At 39.0% G+C, this 20,365-nt stretch overlaps 1 protein-coding gene across 2 annotated transcripts in view; it reads right to left on the minus strand.

Annotated features, from left to right (window-relative positions):
- RNF213 (ring finger protein 213) overlaps window positions 1-20,365 on the minus strand; it is a 175,184-nt gene that overhangs the window by 54,013 nt on the left and 100,806 nt on the right. For both annotated transcript variants that reach the window (XM_043999869.1, XM_043999868.1), the window contains exons 28-32: window positions 17,928-18,083; window positions 10,675-14,274; window positions 10,012-10,148; window positions 6,171-6,266; window positions 5,752-5,870 (exon numbers count right to left, since the gene is read on the minus strand). In XM_043999869.1, coding sequence (XP_043855804.1) covers window positions 5,752-5,870; window positions 6,171-6,266; window positions 10,012-10,148; window positions 10,675-14,274; window positions 17,928-18,083 — 4,108 coding nt within the window. The remainder of the gene's footprint in view (window positions 1-5,751; window positions 5,871-6,170; window positions 6,267-10,011; window positions 10,149-10,674; window positions 14,275-17,927; window positions 18,084-20,365) is intronic.

Genomic DNA, 20,365 nt, shown 5'->3' on the forward strand with positions numbered 1-20,365 from the left:
GGCTAAGAAAATTTGTTTTGCATGACTTCCCACTGGTCATGGGATAAGTATTTCCTGCTTTCTCAATAGGTGGAGGAGGGGGTGGGAGTAGAAAGAAGAGAATCCAGAAAATAAAACAAAATTGAAAAATAATTTTTTTTTTCAATTTAAAAATAAACATTAAAGTGATAGCATAGTACAGTCGATAGTGAGCCAGCTACATAATTAGGAGAACCAGAGTTTAGGGTCTTCTTTTTTTTTTGCCAGCATTATTACTTTATTTCATTTTTTTTTATTTGACAAAATAAGCTGAGATGTTTGATCTAATGATACAAGTTTAGCACCATAGATCCAGGACCGGAAGATGGTCATCAAGTGGTCATCAAGAGGTCATCAAGTCCAACCCCCTTATTTTAGAGAGGAAGAAAAATGGGACCCAGAGAAGTGCAACAAATAAGGAAGCCAGAATTCTGATCACAGGTCTTCTGATTCCAAAAACAATGGTATAGCACCACATTCAGCCAATCACCAATCAACAAGCATTAAGTATATATTAAGTGTCAAGCACTGAGCTGGTGGGAATACAAATACAAAAAGGGAAACCCTCACTATACTCAAGTTTACATTCCATCCAGGAAGACGTACAAGCATAGAATCAATCACTGCATACTAAATAAATACAAGTTGGTTAGGAAATAATGGTATTTCTTTTCTTTTTTTTCCCCCCACGGCTCTTTTTTTTATTTTCCATTTACATGAAAGGGTAGTTTTCAACATTCATTTTCATAAGATTTAGAGTTCCAAATTTTTCTCCTTCCCTCCCTCCCTTTCCTCCCCCATCCACAAGATCGCAATCAGGTTATATATGTACAATTCACAAGTGTTCTTTTTATCAGTTCTTTCAATAGGGGTGCATAGTAGGTGCTTCCTTGTACTACATCTCTGGGTGCTGAATGAACTGGTAGTGATCTTTGCCTTTTTTTTTTTTAATTATATGAGAATTTAGATTTATTGTTGTTTTTATATAGTTAAAATGCTTTCAAAGTTAAGTATTAGACTAAAACAGTAGTGTTTTGCCAGCTACAATGACTAGTGTTTCTGATTTGGTGCATCAAGTTGCACATTTCTTAAGACACATTGCTATTAATACAGTGTCAGTGATTGGTCTTAAGGGGTTGTGGATAAGGCTAAGAAAGCACATGCCATTTCCTGTTTAGCTTCTCATGTTAACTACCAGATCTATATATGGTTCTTTTTGATTGAAGGTTCCAACATTCTCTTCCAACTGATAGCAAACACTGGCTACATCCTTAACATTTGAAGGAAACTTCTGCTATAGTGTTTCATGTAAGCAGATTTGTTATTGATCTATACTTTACCTATTACAAATTAAGTGCTTAATAAATGTTTTGTCATTCATTCATTCATAATTATAACAGCACTTTTTTAGCTGATTTTAAAAATTTTTAATTAACAAGAATAGTAGAGATTCAAGAAGGTAATAAAAGGTTTCATTTTGGGGTTTGCCAGAGAAAAGTGAAGAATTTGGCAATTATCCACATAATTTGAGCAAGAAGTTCTAATAATGATTAATGAAATTCTCATTTTCTCAAACATAAAAAAGGGATTGGATTAGATGATTGCTAAAGCTCTTCCCCCCTCTTTTTTTGGGGGGAGGGAGGTGAGGCAATTGGGGTTAAGTGACTTGCCCAGGGTCACACAGCAAGTAAGTGTCAAGTGTCTGAGGCTGGATTTGAACTCAGGTCCTCCTGAATCCAGGGCTGGTGCTCTATCCACTGTGCCACCTAGCTGCCCCTCATCCCACCTCTTGAACCTATGATTTCTGTTTTGCACTTGGCTTTGCCATATAGAACAGGAATTCATATATTTGCTATACCTACATTATTCCCAAATATCACCTTTTCTCTAAGTTTTGTTTTACCATAAGATCTGAAGTGTTCTCAGTATAAAATGGCCGTTTCACCAACCATGTAAATTGAGCTAATATAGATAAAAAATGCTCCAATTTTCAACTGCTTCCTTTGATAAAATCTCTGAAACATTAAGTTGAGAAGTAGCAACCTAGTTGATTTTGTACAATAGCTGGTCTTTGCTCTGCTGCACCATGTACTATGACACTAGGCTGACAATTCTGAATGATGTGATGTCCTATACATTTAGCCAATAGAGTGGCTTCCTTAAATCTGGGAGAAAACACTACTGTGTCCATAACCAACTGCATGCCACTTGTTCTATTCAAATGCTTTTTACACAGTTCTGCCAAGAGCCCAATGGCACTGGTAATCAAAGCATGACTATGAGGGATGTTAATTTCCTTCCATTCTATTTCCACCAGTACTTCAGACAAAATCCTTAAGTTATTTCAGAAACAGATCTCGAAATTGTGACAGCTCTTAGTACAACACAGGGCTTGATGTTTCTCTATTTCTACCAGCAAAGAACACATCTATCAGTAATCTTCAAAATACCATAGAGGAGATTGTGACAGAATTTCAGAACTGGAATGGGGCAAATATCCTAATTAACAAAAAAAGGGGAAGAGAGGAGAATCTATAAATCATTAGGCAGTGAATTTGATTTTGATTTCTGGAAAATTTTTTGAACATATTATTAAAGGGGTTGTTAGTGAACAATAAGATAAGGAAATAGTGATCACAAAGAGCAAGCACATTTTTATTTTTAACAGACCCTGTCATACTAACCATTTCTTTTTCTGATAGATTAGTCTTTTTAAAAAGCATTTAAGATCAAAGATACTTTTTCTTTACTTTTTCTTGGGGAAGTTTTTGTCTTTTTTTTTTTTTCCCACAGAATGACTTACATGGAAATGCGTTTTGCATGACTACACACATATAACCTATGTCAAATTGCTTGCCCTCTCAACAAGGGGGGCTGAGGAGAGAGGGAGAGAATTTAGCACTCAAAATTTGGGGAAAAAAGAACTGTAAAATTGTTTTTACATGTAATTGAGAAAAAAAACCAAAATATTCAATAAGTTTTAAAAAGCATTTGACAAAGACTCTCTGCCAGTTCTTTCTTTTTTTTTTTTAATAAATAAAGCACACACACAACTCTTTCTTTTCTTTCTTTTTCTTTTCTTTTTTTTTTTGGGGGGGGGGGTGCGGGGCAATGAAGGTTAAGTGACTTGCCCAGGGTCACACAGCTAGTAAATATCAAGTGTCTGATGTCGAATTTGAACTCAGGTCCTCCTGAATCCAGGGCCAGTGCTTTATCCACTGCGTCATCTAGCTGCCCCCTCTGCCAGTTCTTATGGACAAGATGGAAGAATATGGTCTAAGTGACAATAGAGACAGGTGAATGTGGAAATTGTTGAATGGCTAGAAAGTGTCTTCAGCGCTCTAACTTTCATTCTCTCTTCACCTCTCTTTGCCTGTATATGTATATATGTATCTATATGTGTGTATATAAAAGTTTATCTGAAAAAAGATATGAGGCTGGTTAGCCATGAAAAAGTAGAATTGAGGGGCATGACACTTGTATAATAATGTGAAGGACTGTCACATGAAAGAGACTAGACTTGTTTTGCTCTGCATCAGAAGGCAGAACCAGAAGCAACAAAAAGAAGTTGCAGAGAAGCACGAAAAGTGGAATGGTCTCAACTCTGAAATTATTTTTTACCTAATATTGCTGCTAGAGATTGGGCAGCTAGATGGCACAGTAGATAGCGTGCAGGACCTGAAGTCAGGAAGAGTCCTTTTCCTGAGTTCAAAACTGGCCTCAGATACTTACCCTAGGCAAGTCACTTAATCCTGTTTGCCTCGGTTTCCTTATCTATAAAATGGCAAACCACACCAGTATCTTTGCCAAGAAAACCTGAAAGCAGTCATGAAGATTTGTACATGACTGAAACAACTGAACAACAAGATCTATGCAGCACCTGATAATGCTGACCATTCTGTGTTCCTGGATGCCTCCCCCTCTGGTTTTCATAGCGATCTTCTTGTTCTCCTACTACCTGAACAATCCTCGTTCTTGGTCCCCCCCCCCCCAACCCCCTGCCTTGCTAAATCATCCTCCATAGCCCACCCCCTAACTGGTTATACCCCTTGGTGACCTAATCACATAAGTTCAATTATTACCTCTATGGAGATGACTCAGAACTATAGACCTAATTTTACCTTTGAGCTCCAGGTAAGCACCATTAACTGCCTACTGAATTACTTTAAATTGGATGTCCTATAGGTACTTCAAACTTAACCTGTCCTAAATAGAACTCAATATCATTCTACCAAAATGCCCTTATTTTCCAAATGTCCCTATTTCTTTCTTTTTTTTTTTTTTTTAAATAAAAGCATTTTGCTTTCTGAAGGAGGAAAACCCCTTCTTAAATGAGAATAGCATAAGTTGTTTCAATATATAAATTGATCCAATCCCCTCAATTTGCATCACTTCTATAGGAAGGAATTCATATAGGAATACCACCTTGAATCATAAGCAGTTACATCAAGCACTGGTTACTCAGAACACAGACATGGACACTGCTTAGCCAAATTGGTCCCTCAGGGATATAGTGGCTGTTGACCTTGGGATTCATGACTGCCCTACTTCTTTCAAGAGCATGACCATCCTTTTATAGTCAGACACACTGTTATCATTCACAATTTCTTGCTCTCTCACTCCACATACCTAATCAGTTACAAATATCATTTCTAGATCCATAAAATCATCTCTCACATCTGTCCTCTTTTCCACTAATATAGCCACTACTCTAGTCCAGGCCGTCTTCATCCTTCTCCCCAAGAACTGAAATAGCATCCTAAGCAGTCTCTTTAACACTACCAACAAAAATGGCAAGAACAGCAGTAGCAGCTAATACTTATCCAGCACTATTTAAAGCTCTATGTGCCAAACATTGTGCTGAATGCCTAACAATTATTAATTCATTTGATTCTCACAATAATCTTCAGAGGTAGGTGCTATTATTATCCCCATTTTACAGATGAGGAAACTGAAGGAAACAGTGCTTCAGTATCATGCCTAGGATCATATAAACTATTAAGTGTCTGAAGACAAATTTGAACTCAGACTCTAGGCCCAGAACTCTCTCCACAAATCTCTCCGTCCTCAAAACAGTTGCCACTGTGTTTTTCCTAAAGTGTAATTCTGACTATGTCACCCCTTATTCAACCTCCAGTGGTTCCCTGTTGCCTCTAAGGTCAAATATAAATTTCTCATTCTTCACAATTTACCTTTCCAATCTTCACACACAATCTGTCATCCATACAAATGGAGTCCATTACAGATCTCTGTGTTGTTGCACTAGTTGACTCTCATGCCTTAGAATACATTCCTTCATCCCTCTACCTTTGTTTCACTTTCCTGGGCCCTCCAAAATTACCTTATTATTTTCTACATACCTACATAAAAATATATATATGCCTTTCTCCTATAAGAGGATATAATCTCCTTAAGGGAAGGGGCTGTTTCATATTTTTCACTGTATTTCCAGCAACTCACACAGAACCTGGCACAGAGTAGACATTTAATAAATGCTCGCTGAATGGTTCTTTGATTCTGAAGCCCAAGGTTACCACCTCTTCTCTCTCCAACAAATTCCAAATTGCAAGCATTTAATTTCCTTTAGTAAATAGATAGCAAAATTTTTACGACAGATAAGGAAAAAAATCAGGATCCAAACAGAAAATACTCAACAAGGAGAAAAGATGTACGTAGAAACAACTTACAAGTTATATGAAAGAATATAATTTTTAAGCTTATTACTGGCCTTACCTCCATGGAATCCTACATAAGAAGTTCCACTTTCCATTCGAGACAGTTTTGTGATAAAGTAGACAAAGATGTGGCCATTGTCTGACAGCAAATTGTTGATTTCATTTACAGCAGAATATCTATCAATAAAAAAAACTAAAAAATAGTTTTCACGGAATTCATTCATAGATTCACCATTTATTACTGGCATGTCTGTTGCCAATTCTATTCCAAGTTGCAATTTCTTCTCTCTCAAACAAATTCAAAATTGCAGGCATCTCATCAGCAAAATTACTAAAATTTATTAATTTATTCAGCAAATTAATGAAAAAAACAATATGGATCCTGTTTCCTATATAATTCCCCTTTTCTTCCATGTTATTATTCTAATGAGTTGACCCTTTTAACTGTCCCCCATATCACAAGACACATAAACATACTTGGCTGAGGCAATGAGCTGAGCACTCTTAGGATTATCTTCAAAATCTGTCTGAATAATCAGGATTTTATTTCCAGCTGTTATATCCAAACTGTTCCTAGAGAAAAAGAAAATTTCCTAAATTTTCAGTTCTGGAAAAGGAGTCACCTGCAACATGGATTACAGTAATGGACCTTGGAACAGAAAAATGAGAGCAGTAAAATGTCAAGGGACATTCCCTAATACTAGAAAATAACTGGCTTCAGGAAGCATGTTTATGATTGCTGCTAACTTCTAGGTGACAACAGCAAAGGAAAGAATGTTATAGTACCATCAACCACATTTTCCTGACTCATATATTTCCTGTATTCAAGAACATCTGGGAATACTTCCAGCAATTATTCTAGCTATGGGTAAGTTGTAATGACAATTAAGAGTGGATACTGAAAAAAAGTGGGGGTGGAGCCAAGATGGCAGAGGAAAGGCAGTGAGCTCTCAAACTCATGACATGATAGCTCCAAAAAACATATAAATAACACCATAGGAAAATGCCCAGAGCAGCAAAACTCAAAGAAGAATGTGCTGAAATCATCTTCTAACCAAGAATGGCTTGGAAGGTCAGGAGGAGGGAGCTGCTGTGCTGATACAGGAGTCAAGCCCAACCCCACAGTCACCCTGACACAGATCCAGTCCCAGGAAGGCCTCAGCAGAAAAGCAGACCCCCAGAGCCTCTGAATCAGCTGAAGCGCCAGTGTCATCTGGGACTAAGCTCACAGTCGGGTGAGAGGGCTGAGGCCTGGGCAGGGGGGAGACTACAGGGGTATATGCTGGTGCTGAGACAGAACTTGGATTTTTCACTCCTGCTGAGAACCAGGGGGCAGGCTTGAGTTGTAGTGGCCCAGGTGGGGGAGGGGCACTGGCTCATCACAGCTAACAACCACAACACACAAAGCTGGTTGATTAGCAAGTTGGTCTGGGGTCATCTAAGGACCAGGGAACAGGCCCAGCAAGTGAAGAAAGTGATTCTCCTTAAATCATACCACCTGGGACTTCTTTTTTTTTTTTTTAATTTATTTTTTAAATTTTTAGTGAGGCAATTGGGGTTAAGTGACTTGCCCAGGGTCACACAGCTAGTAAGTGTTAAGTGTCTGAGGCCGGATTTGAACTCAGGTCCTCCTGAATCCAGGGCCGGTGCTTTATCCACTGCGCCCTCCACCTGGGACTTCTTAAGCTTGGGATACTGCAGCCTGGAAATAGTGCCCCACTTTAAAGAGCTAAAAGTCAAGTAAAAGAAAGGCAAGATGAGCAGACAGAGAAAGGTGAGGACCATAGAAAGTTTCTTCAGTAACAAGGAAGACCAAGGGGCACCCTCAGAGGAAGATGTCAACATCAGGGCCCCTATATCTAAAGTTTCCAAGAAAAATATGAATTGGTCTCAGACCATAGAGGTGCTCAGAAAGGATATGAAGATAAAGTTAGAGAGGTAGAGGAAAAAATGGAAAGAGAAATGAGGATGATGCAGGAAAGACATGAGAAAAAAGTCAACAGCTTGAAAAGTCAAATTGGCCAAATGGAAAAGGAGGTACAAAAGCTCTCTGATGAAAATAATTGGGGCAGCTAGGTAGCACAGTAGATAAAGCACCGGCCCTGGATTCAGGTGTACCTGAGTTCAAATCTGGCCTCAGAAACTTGACACTTACTAGCTGTGTGACCCCGGGAAAGTCACTTAACCCCCACTGCCCCACAAAAAAAAAAAAAAGAAAAGAAAAGAAAAGAATTGCCTAAGAATTAGGATTGAACAAAGGGAAGCCAGTGACTTTATGAGAAGCCAAGACACAATAAAGCCAATCCAAATGAATAAAAAAATAGAGGGCAATGTGAAATATCTTCTGGGAAAAACTGCTGACCTGGAAAATAGGTCCAGGAGAGATAATTTGAAAATTATTGGTCTACCTGAAAACCATGATCAAGGAAAGAGCTTAGACACCATCTTCCAAGATATTCTCAGGGAAAACTGCCCTGAAATTCTAGAAGAAGCAGCTAAAATAGAAATTGAAAGAATCCACCGATCACCTCCAGAAAGAGATCCCGAAAGGAAAACTCCTAGGAATATTCTAGCCAAATTCCAGAGCTCTCAGGTCAAGGAGAAAATATTGCAAGCTGCCAAAAAGAAAGAATTCAAGTACTGTGGAGCCACAGTCAGGATAGCACAAGATCTAGCAGCTTCTACATTAAAGGAACAGAGGGCATGGAATATGATATTCCAGAGGACAAAGGAAATGGGATTACAACCAAGAATCACCTACCCAGCAAAACTCAGCATAAGCTTTCAGCAGTAAAAATGGGACTTTAATGATTTTCAGATATTTGTGATGAAAAGACCTGAACTGAATGGCAAATTTGACTTTCAAATACAAGACCCTAGAGAACCATAAAAAATTGGAGCTGGGGTCATACAATGGGTGACTGTCTTGTGTCTGAGGCCGGGTTTGGGCTGGGATTCCCCTGGGTCCAGGGGTGATGCTTTGTCCACTGTGTCACCTACCTAGATGATGACACTCAGGGTTAAATTGAGGGGTAATGGGAATGCACTGGGGGAGGGGGAAGGACAGAGGTGAAATCCTACATGAAAGAAACAGGAAAAGGCTTATGGAGTGGGGGAAGAGATGGGAGAGGAGCAGGGCAGTAAATTAATTTTACACTCATCAGAAGAGGCTCAAAGACATTAAACTCATCAGAGCTGCCTCAAGGAAGGACTAACACACCCAACTGGGTGGAGTAATCTATTTAATAGGGGCAGTAAATGACCTTAACACTCAGAATTGGCTCAAAGACCTCAATCTCATTAGAATGGGCTCAAGGAGGGAATAATGTACACACTCAATTGGGTGGAGTAATCTCTATACCCCTGCAGGAAAATAGGAGGGGAAGAGAGAGCGCCCAAAAGAAGGAAGGGCAGAGTGGGGGAGGGGACAGACAGAAGCAAATCCTTTTTGAAGAGGGATAGGATAAAAGAAGATGGATGATAGAATAAATATCATGGGGAAGGGAGTAGGATGGAAGGGAAACAGTTAACAATAGTAATCATGAGGGGCAGCTAGGTAGGGCAGTGGATAAAGCAGTGGCCCTGGATTCAGGAGGTCCTGAGTTCAAATCTGACCTCAGACACTTGACACTTACTAGCTGTGTGACCCTGGGCAAGTACCTAACCCCAACTGCCTCACAAAAACAAAACCAAAAATCAAAAAATAAAAATATCATGGGGAAGGGAATAGGATGGAAGGGAAATAGTTAACAATAGTAATCATGAAAAAGAGAAAAGGGGAAAAATTGTACAAAAAATATTTATAGCACCTCCTGGTGGAGGCTAAGAATTGAGAATCAAGGGAATGTCCATTAACTGAGGAATGATGGAAAAAGTTGTGCTATATGATTGTAGTGGAATGGTCTTGTGCTACAGGAAATGACAAACAGGATGATCCCCAAAAAACCTGGAAAGACTAATGAACATCAATGTATAGTGAAGTAAACAGAGCTGGGAGGACATTGTGCATAGTGACAGCAGTATTGTTCAATGAGCAATTATGAATGACTTAACCACTCTCAGCAATGCAATGATCCAAGACAATCCCAAGGAACTAATGAGGAAACTTACTATGCACCCCCATAGAAAGAACTGATAAAGAACACTTGTGGATTGTACATATATAATCTGGTTGCGATCTTGTGGAGGGGGGAGGAAAGGGAGGGAGGGAGAAAAATTTGGAACTCTAAATCTTATGTTGAAATGTTGAAAACTATTTTTACACGCAACTGGAAAAAATAAATGTTTGTTGCTTAAAAAAAAAAAGGGTGATACCAACCGAATCTCTTTGAGGAATGAATATTCTGTATCAAATTGCTGTAGCCAGAGTATCCTAGGTTTTTGTGCTAGACCTTGTAATTCAGTCTCTAATGTTTCAGAGTCATGACTAGTCAGCAGTCTAGAGAAAGTAGTGATCTGAAAAATAGAGGAAATAAGGTTTTTCTTTAGAAGTAGTGTTTAACTGATTTCTATCTTGGGAACGTGAAAACATATTTAACAATTTTCATATAATTGAATCAACTCTCTACCAAGTACCTAAGACTATATTTTCTTTTGAAACTAGTACAAACAGAAGATACCAGTAGTAGATATTCAAAAAGGAGATTCCATGGAACATACATCTGCCATTGATGTGGATTATAGGATGACAGATCAAGTGCTAGAAGAGACATTAGGGTCAATCCAGCCCATGCATTTTATAAATGAGGAGATCAAACTCAGAGAGAGAAAGTGCCACTGACTTGCTCACACAGTCAGTATCAGAAGTGCAATTTAAATCCAGGTTTACCCAAATACATATTCAGCACTCTATCCACTATGGTCATGCTGCCTGACAGTTAAGAGTTGAAGTACAAACCTCAACTATCAACTAGCTTGAAATTTATCTAAAATCCTTAAACTTAAGATTCATAAAAGGGGAGATTTGAGAAAAGAAAATCACCTCTGTAAAGATGGTGCTATACCCTGAATCCATCCTTTGGAGATGGTCCTGAAGGAAGTCCGCAAAGGAATCATGTTGTTGACCACAATAGTATTTTTGTGCAAAAGTTTTTGCAGCAAATGAACCCAGTTTGGAACTGGAGAGCCGGACCACAGCATCTGGTGTGGCACAATTCAGAAGCATGTACTTGGCTTCATCAGATACCCTAGCATAAACTTCATCAGTCAAATCCTGTTGCCTCAGGTTACTGGTAACCTGTAGTACTACAGAAGCACACGTGTCTGAATGGTAACCAATGAACACATCAGAAGGGCTATAATTGTGCTTGGCAAAAAACTGGTCTGCATTCATAGTGATGAAATTTTCCACCCATGTCTGGAGTTCTTCCACAATATTTTTCTGCCATTTCTCCAAAACAGTATTGATATCCAGGTAGTGCTTTTCTAGCCTATTGATGAGTGGGATGGGAAACTGTTTATAGACAACCTCCTTTTCTTCAATAACTATCAAGCGGAAGTCCGGATGAACTCTGCATTTGACACGATGAGTTCCCAAACCAAGATCCACATATTTCTGACCACCAAGATAAACATAGTACTGGTTGAGTGCATCATAGAGACTCTCATAGAGGTTCTGCAGATTTAGGAGCACTACCATTTTCCCAGTTTCCATGCAGATTTTAACACGGTTGATATTTCGACATATCTGTGTATACTCTTGGTCCTTGGGAAAACTAGAGCCAAAGATAATCTCTGGCTGCTGGTTCTCATTGAAGAAGGCCTGCTGAAGAATCTGTAGAGCCACATAATTTTTGGTCAGCACAAGTAAGTAGCGGCATTCAACATCTGCCTGCTGGTTAGTCTGACTATCACCATAAATGTTCTCCCAGATAAGACGGATGGTGCTGACTTCTTCAGAGCACCTTGCCTCTGGTAGCTTGGCTGTAAAAGTATCCAATGCATCAATACCATCCTTGCCACTGAAGTTTCGAAGGACGGCCTGTGCAATTTCTTGAGGGGTGGGTTCTTCATTAGAAGCTTTAGCCATAGCAAAGACCATTTTGATGAGGCTATAGTAGTCACGCAAACCAAAAAATTCCTTGTCTTGGGTCTCACACACTACTTCATAAGCTTCAGCAAAAGATGCGAAATAATCTTTAATTTTATCTTGAATAAGTGTATCTGAACAGCAAATTCCCTTGGCACTTTCAATAAGTTCTTTCTTGTTGGGGGTGCCCCGGGATACAAAAATACCCCGGTTCATCTTGGCAGGGTCTAGGGCCCAATTGGAGATGCCAATGAAGCCAACTTTTTTATGAGGGAGAGGATCATCATCAATGCAGCCATCTTCCAGGAGGGGGTGCAGTGCCTTCAATGGCATTTTGGGAGAATCTTCTGCTAGCCCAACTTCATCTAAGACCACCACTGAGACATACTCCTGCAAATTCTTCCCTTGTTGAAAGCGGGCACACTGCTTAAAGGTGCCTATGATTCCTTGGGGAGTTGAATGTGGGCTGCACTGGAAAGACACCAAATGGACCTGTTTCAGCTCCTTGAAGAGTTCAGAGTAAGCAGCCTGTCCCTGCATGGCATCTGCCACAATTGTCTTAGCGAGGGATTTAGAGCTTCCAGGTTTTCCAACCAAAAAAAGAGGAATTCTGAGTTCAATGCATATCACCATCATAAAGATATTTTCTTTCAAAGCTAAATTCTTGGCTATTGTTGTTCTTAGAGGTACACCACTGAGAAAGAGATCCTGTATTTGACTTATTTCATCCAAAACTGTTTTTATGTCCCTATAAGGCCCATTGAAGAGCCTACAGATAACATCCCAATAGGCCTCCTTCTCTTCTAAAGAGGCATGATAACACACTCCAACAGCCAGTACTAAAGACCAAAGAACAGGATCTCTCTCAAAATTGCTTTTGTTGACATTTGACTCCCGGAGAAAAACATTCAGCTTCTTCAAGAGGAATTGACTATGACCATAAAACCACCTGAAAACCTCCACACAACGTTCCACATCTCGGAGGCTGACAAAACTACACTCATTATCCCTTTTCCTCATGTAACTCTGGGAAGCAGAGAGTATGTCTGTGATCACATGAATATCTTTCTGAGTGATTCCCATGGAGTAGACAAGTCTTTGGGCAATTTGTTGAATATAAAGTCTTTCAGCCATGTTGTTTAGTTGCCCAAAGTCCCACACCAGAGGGATCATGCTTGGGGGCAGAGCATGGACCCGATAAACTAACTGCCTCAAAGGAATGGAACCAAGCTTTTCCACAGTCTCATCTGCTTTAACACGGTATCCCAAACCAGCAGTCTCTAAACGTTTGATCATCTCCTCTGTGTGTTTTCGGTATGGGTTGCAAGCTGCTATGATATGCAAGCCAGAGTGCTCAAGCAAGGGCTCTCCATCTACCGTTTTGTCACACAGAACTTCTTTGATGCAGCTTACAGCCTCAGTTGTATTGGCCTCATCAAAGAATAAGATAGTATCAAACTGATACTGGGTCCTGTTGACAAGAGCAACTGCTTCTGCCTCTCTGATTTTGGCATAGATTGTGGCTGCACTAGTCCCACCATGGACCTTGACTAACTTCATATTCTCAGCATCAATTCCACCACGCCTCAGATCACTCAAGAATTTAATGAGCCTGGTTTTGCCACAGCCAGTTTCTCCCATGATTATAACAGGGATCCCACACCGGAAGCGCATCTCAATGGCAAGAATCTTGAGGATGTTATCTGTGGTAAGCTCATAGGTCTCATCAGGGTCCATGGGCCACTGGATTCCCAAAACCATACAGAGTATTTCAAGCTTCTTACTTCTGGCTAGCTGGTCAAAGTTAATATTGAAGGGCACCCTCTGAAGGAGTAATCCCTGGTATAATTCCTGGGTCATGACATTTCTCTTGATAACTTTTCCATCCAAGTGGCTGATAGCATCAATGCCACCATTCTGGTTGGGCTGGAGATGGAAGCCTATAAATGTCATAGATGTGTGGTCATCATTGAAGAAAATATATGGATGGGGCTCAGATTCCCATCTCTTTCGGAGGCAGAAAGGAGCAATATCCTCTTCATTGACATCATCCATATTGAAAACCTGCCTCTCTGAGCTCTGATCAGAAATGTTGAGTGATGGAGTTGCAAAATCTCTGGCCATGAGAATCATAAATGTGACGACAAAATTCTTGAAGCCTGTTAGAGTATCCCCAATAAAAGCCGGATTACAGAAGAGAGAAGCCTCACAGTCTCTGAGCTGATAATTCAAAAACCTAGAAAAGTTCTGAAGTTCAGACCAGGAAGGATCCATCATACCACAGTGTATCAGCAATTGCTGCAGGCACTCTTCTGGGGTCCCTTCAATGGAGCCTCGCTTGTAATGAAACATATCAAGGTTTTGGCCCTGATGGAATCTTTTTAAGTACTGAAAAGGTCTCTGGAAGGCTTCACTACAGAACTCTTCTCGATCCATTCTTGGTTCCATTTCACTTATAGAAGAAGTCAAAGGCATACACATCACTTCCTTGGGAGGTCTGCATGTGACTTTTGGGAAGATTTCAAGAAAACTGAACTGTGGGCCATGTGAATTCTAGAAGAAGGAAAAAAATTCACAAAATAAATATTTAAAACTTAAACAGCTTTCAAAAAGTTCCTTAATATTATTTCACCCCTACTTCACTTTAAAAAAAAAATTACAAGGGCAGGAGGCAGTACACTGGAGTGTAGAGGATATAATGTATGGGGTTCTCTGCAACTACAATGTCAACAATACAGGGAATTTATAGTATGGAAAATTCCTTTAGAAAATGGCATGCCCGAAAGGGAACAGGACAGGGGGAAACAGTTAACAGTAGTAAGTGCAAAAAAGAGAAAAGGGAAAAAAATGTATTAAAAATATTTACAGGGGCAGCTAGGTGGCGCAGTAGACAGAGCACTGGCCCTGGAGTCAGGAGTACCTGAGTTCAAATCCGGCCTCAGACACTTAACACTTACTAGCTGTGTGACCTTGGGCAAGTCACTTAACCCCAATTGCCTGACTAAAAATATCTATATTTACAGCAACTTTTTGTGATGGTTAAGAATCGGAAATCAAAGGAATGTCCATCAATTGGCGAATGACTGAACAAGCTGTGGTATATAATTGTAATGGCATATTATTGTGCTATAAGAAATGACAAGGAGGATGATTTCAGAAAAACCTGGAAAGACTCCTATGAACTGATGTATAGTGAAGTGAGCAGAACCAGGAGAACACCATGCACAGTGACAGTATTATAGCTCTATGAGCAATGGTGAATGAGTTAACTACACTCAGCAATACAATGATCCAAGACAATCCCAAAGGACTAATGATGAAGCATACTATCCACCACCTCTAGAAAAAGAACTGATATTGACTGAACACAGACTGAAACATGGTATTTTGCACTTTTTCTTTTTTTTAACTTGAGTCTTTTTATGTAAAATGACTAATATGGTAATGTTTTACATAATTGCACATGTATAACCAATACTGATTGCTTGGAACCTTGGGGAGGGGGGAGAGTAGGGAGGGAAGGAATGGAATGAGAGGATAGAATTTAAAAAAAAAAAGAAAGAAAGAAAATGACATGCCCATTTGGCATGATATTCCCACAATTGGGGAATGGCTATAATAAGTTGTCATATGTGATTGTAATGGCACAGTATTGCACTGTAAGACATGAAAAGCAAGCTGATTTCAGAAAAACCTGGAAAAACTTACATGAACTGATACAAAGTGAAGTGAGCAGAACCATGAAAACAATGTACGCAGTTAACAGCAACATTGTATGATGTTCAACTATGAATAACTTCGCTACTTTCAGCAATACAATGATTCAAGACAATCCCAAATAACTTGTGATGAAAAATGCTATCTGCCTCCAAGGAAAGAATTGATGTTGTCTGAAGACAGACTGAAGGATACTATTTTTCTTTTTTTCTTTCATTCATTCATTCTTTCTCAAATCTTCTTGCAAAAAATAATTAATTTGAAATGTTTTATGTGATTGAACATGAATAGGCTATATCGGGGGGAAGGGAGGAATAGAATTTGGAATTCAAAACCTTAAAAAAATGTTTAAAATTGTTTTTACATGTAATGGTGGGGAAAAGAAAAGATTATCTAAAAAGAAAAAGGAAATGGGGGCAGCTAGGTGGCGCAGTGGATAGAGCACTGGCCCTGGAGTCAGGAGTACCTGAGTTCAAATCCGGCCTCAGACACTTGACACTTACTAGCTGTGTGACCCTGGGCAAGTCACTTAACCCCAACTGCCTCACTAAAAAAAAAAAAAAAAAAAGGAAATGGCAAATGTTGGAGAGGATGCAGGAAAAAAAGAACAGTAATACATTATTGATGGTACTAATATTTGGTCCAAGTAGTCTAGAAAATAATTTGGAACTAATGTTCCCAAAGTTAATAAAAGTGCCTCAAAACCACTAATACCACTAGGCAACCTATACACCAGAGAAATCAAAGGAAGAGGAAAAAACCTCATACATAAAAAATATTAAGAGCAATTCTTTTTAGAGTAGTCCAAACTGAAAACTAAAAGGGTTCCACCTGTTGGGGAATGATTAAACAAATTGCGTTATATAAATTAAATGGAATATTATTTTGATTAGACTAGATGGCTATTGAGGTCTCCTCTTTCTTATGATTGACACTGTGAACAAGCTATTTTTTTGGGGGGGGAGGGGTGTCCACTGGGCAATGAGGGTTAAGTGACTTGCCCAGGGTCACACAGCTAGTAAGTGTCGAGCATCTGAGGTTGCATTTGAACTCAGGTTCTCCTGAATCCAGGGCCAGTGCTCTATCCATTGCACCAACTAGCTGCCCTCCATGGAGTATTATTTTGCCATAAGAAGAGAAAAAATGGACAGTGTGAAAGGAAACTAGGTAGACATTTATGAACTGAGGAACTAGGAGAATTACTTTATAAATTATAAAGAAAAACAACTAAGATGTTAGAAGTCTAATTGTTGCAATAATAAAACAAGTCCAGGGAATTGAATATGAATCATGTCACCAAACTGGCCAGCGAGGTGATAGACTTAAAATCCTGAACGAGAGGTGAATTTTTGGACATGGGCAATGTGGAAATTTGGTTTGCTGGACTATGATTATCAATGAAAGATTTTTTTTTTTGCCCAACTAGTGCATGGGAGCTGGGAGCAGTAGAGAGATAATTTAGAAAAAGAAATTAAGATGGGGGGCAGCTAGGTGGCGCAATGGATAAAGCACCAGCCCTGGATTCAGAAGGACCTGAGTTCAAATCCGGGCTCAGATACTTGACATTTATTAGCTAGGTGACCCTGGGCAAGTCACTTAACCCTCATTGCCCCGCCCCCCCCAAAAAAAAAGAAAAAAGAAAAAGAAATGACGGTAATGTTAAAACAATAGATGAAAGATAAAAAACCTTTAAAAATAAAATATCTTTAAAAATAAATTTACTTTAATGATGACTTTAATGATATCATAGTCAATGAGAGGTTGACTTGCTGATCATTACACAATTAATATGCCAAAGGAAAACTTTAACCCCAAATCTTCCTGACTCTAAAGAGTGATCCATCATACCAAAGTGATTCTTGCACATCAAATTTTATGGCTTCAAAAATGCCCCCTTCTATGTAAGCTAGTTCCAATTCAATTTATAATAAAATCTTGGTATTTTCCCAAAGATTCATAGACAGTCAGAGAGTGTACAATGTGATCAGTATATGTAATTCTTAGTTCTTTTCTTTCATAAATACATGGAATAGGAATTGCTTACCTCAATTGACTAAAATACACAGTATAATACAAAGTTCAAATCTTTAACTAAAAATACTGGACTAAAGCCCTTTGTAGATCTTAGTTGGTTTTATCAAATCTGAATCCTATATTATCTCTTAATGGATTGGCATCTTAGGATACCAAGCATAGCATGGTATTCAATATAAACATAAAGAGAATTCAAAGTAGGCAAAACTCAAAAGAAATTAGGACAAATATGTTTTTAACAGAGTAAGTTTCAGTTTATATACCTAAGAACAAAGATATTTGGGCTCTGAAGTTTTCTGACAAATTTCCTGCACATTTCTTTAACTTCATAGCTATTAAAAGCAACTGTCATTCTGGAAAAAAGAAAGCATTAAGAAACCCTAACACACAATCAGACATGGAGGGGACAACAAGCCTTCTTATAGCAATGACAACAAAATGTTTTTGACACCTACCAACTTTGAAGGCCTCTTTGGTACTGTAGAAATCACTTCCAAGATTTCAATAACATATAAATGGCACTTATGTCGAGGCCACATTTTCCCATCAGTATCCATCAAGTACTGTAAAATCAGCAGCTTGAAAAGAAATTCCCAAATTCCAGTTTGCACCTGAGGAGATAGATAATCATCACATGGGTTAAAGAAAACTATGAAAGAGGTGAAGTTAGGATGGCAGAGTCACAAGATAAAGTACAGCAAGCTCCACGAGCACCCAAACTCCCACCTCCTCCAAACAGAATTAGAAAATCCAGACAACATAATAATTAGGAAATCCAATTAGGAAATTTTTCCAGCCTAGATTGGCACAGGGAAACAGACAAAGGTCTTCTAACAATGAAGATGGTTCTAACCAGGGGTATAAAGAACATTCCAATATAGGATGGGCCTATGCACCAGAAGGCAAGAAGAGGTCTCTCATATAACAAAGAAGGGCCTAAATTTCTATAGGGTAGAGGGAAAAGTGCCCAATGGAAGTTCTGTCATTCGCTACTCAGTTTTAGGTCACAGATCCATGGTGGGTTGAGATGAGGGCAGCCTGTATCTAGTAGTAGCTTTATAGGAGTGGTAGCAGTCCTCAGGCTGTATACTGAGAATGTAGCTAGTTCAGAAGCAAGCAGCAAATGCATGGTTTGGATCCCAGGAGGGAAGAAGGGGCTCAGATGCACCTTCTAGACCAGATTAAAGTTAAAGAAATAAATAACCAAGGCAGGAATCCCAGACTTAACAGAAGCCTACAGTTTTGTCACTCTGAAATAGTAGCGCTTTCTAGCTGCCAGATGAATCAAGCAACAGTCTACTGGAACTCCAAATGGGGAAAACCCATAGGCCTACTGTTCAGACACAAACCCAGGAAAGGAACTTGCAGAGTTCACACCAAAGGGGCAGAGATGAGATTTTGCCCTGGAGCAGCTTTGGGAGCACTGAAAGCATGCAGTCTGAGCTGTCCCTGAAAGCCTAGAATAACCTAATAGCCCAAGAAAGGGGGCAGTAAGATGAACCCAAACACAACCTCTGCAAGTGCAAAGACCCTGGCTTTAAGATAAAGTCTGAGGCCAGAAGAATGAGCAAACAAGAAAATAAATATCACCTCAAAAAGGTATTATGATGACAGGGAGGGACACTTAGGACATAAACCCAAAAGAAGAGAGTGTAAATAAGTAAGGAAGCTAAATAAAAGATCAAAGAAAAATACAACTTGGGCACAAATTCAACTGGAATTCCTAGGAGAGATGAAGAGTTTGTGTTTTTAAGAGTTAAAATAGGGCAGCTAGGTGGCACAGTAGATAGAGTACCAGCCCTGGATTCAGGAGGATCTGAGTTCAAATCCGGCCTCAGACACTTAACACTTACTAGCTGTGTAACCCTGGGCAAGTCACTTAACACTCATTGCCCCACAAACAAAACAAAACAAAACAAAAAGTTAAAATATGTTTTTATAAGTAAAGTGAAAGTACAAGAGGAAAAAATAGAAAAGAAATGAGAACCTTGGAAGAAAGAGTTGGAAAGGGAACTAAAAGCTTGGAATCAATGGTACAAAACCTTGTACAAGCAACAAACTCTGAAAATTAGAATGGACCCAATAGAGGCTAGCTACTCCATGAATCAATAAGAAATATTAAAAACCAAAGTCAAAAGACTGAAAACACAAATGAAAAATATAAGTTATGTCATAACAACAACAAAAAAAAAGACCTGAAAAATGGATCAAGGAGAGAAAATTTAATATGTATAAGATGCCTGAAAGCCTAGATATTATATTCAAAAAAATTTAAAAGAAAACTGTCCCTATCTCTTAGAACTAGAGAGCAGTAGACATAAAAAGAATTCACTGTTAACTGCCTAAAAGAAATCCCAAATGAAAACTCCAAAACCCAGAGCTTCAAGGTCAAAGGAAAAAAAATACCACAAATACCCAGAAACAGAGAACTAAGGAGCCAGTCAGAACCATACATACTTTGGCAACTAACATTATAATAGAAAAGAGAGCTTAGAATATGATATTCCAGAAAACAAGGAATACAGACTTAAAATCAAGAATAACTTACCCAACAAAAAAGAGAATATTACAGTGAGAAAAGTAGAACTTTAATGAAATAAAGGACTCCTAAACATTACTGATGAAAAGACCTGAGCTGCATAGAAAGTATAAACACAGAAGTGGAGAGAAATAGAAAAAGGATAAAATGCCTTCTAATGTGTCCCCTCTGTATTCTATCATCATCAGGCATCTCAAAGTAGTCTAATTAGACAGAAGACCTGGGAGTGGTTCTATTATGTCTTAAAAAAATTGAAAGGGAGAGATCAGGGTTGGTAGTAGCTTGGGGGTTTCTAAGGAATATATACAGAGTCACTGTATTTAAATACTGAAGCTATTGTTCAGCTCTTTCACT

The sequence above is a fragment of the Dromiciops gliroides genome, chromosome 4, assembly GCF_019393635.1.
Source record: "Dromiciops gliroides isolate mDroGli1 chromosome 4, mDroGli1.pri, whole genome shotgun sequence".
NCBI classification, from domain to species: domain Eukaryota; kingdom Metazoa; phylum Chordata; class Mammalia; order Microbiotheria; family Microbiotheriidae; genus Dromiciops; species Dromiciops gliroides.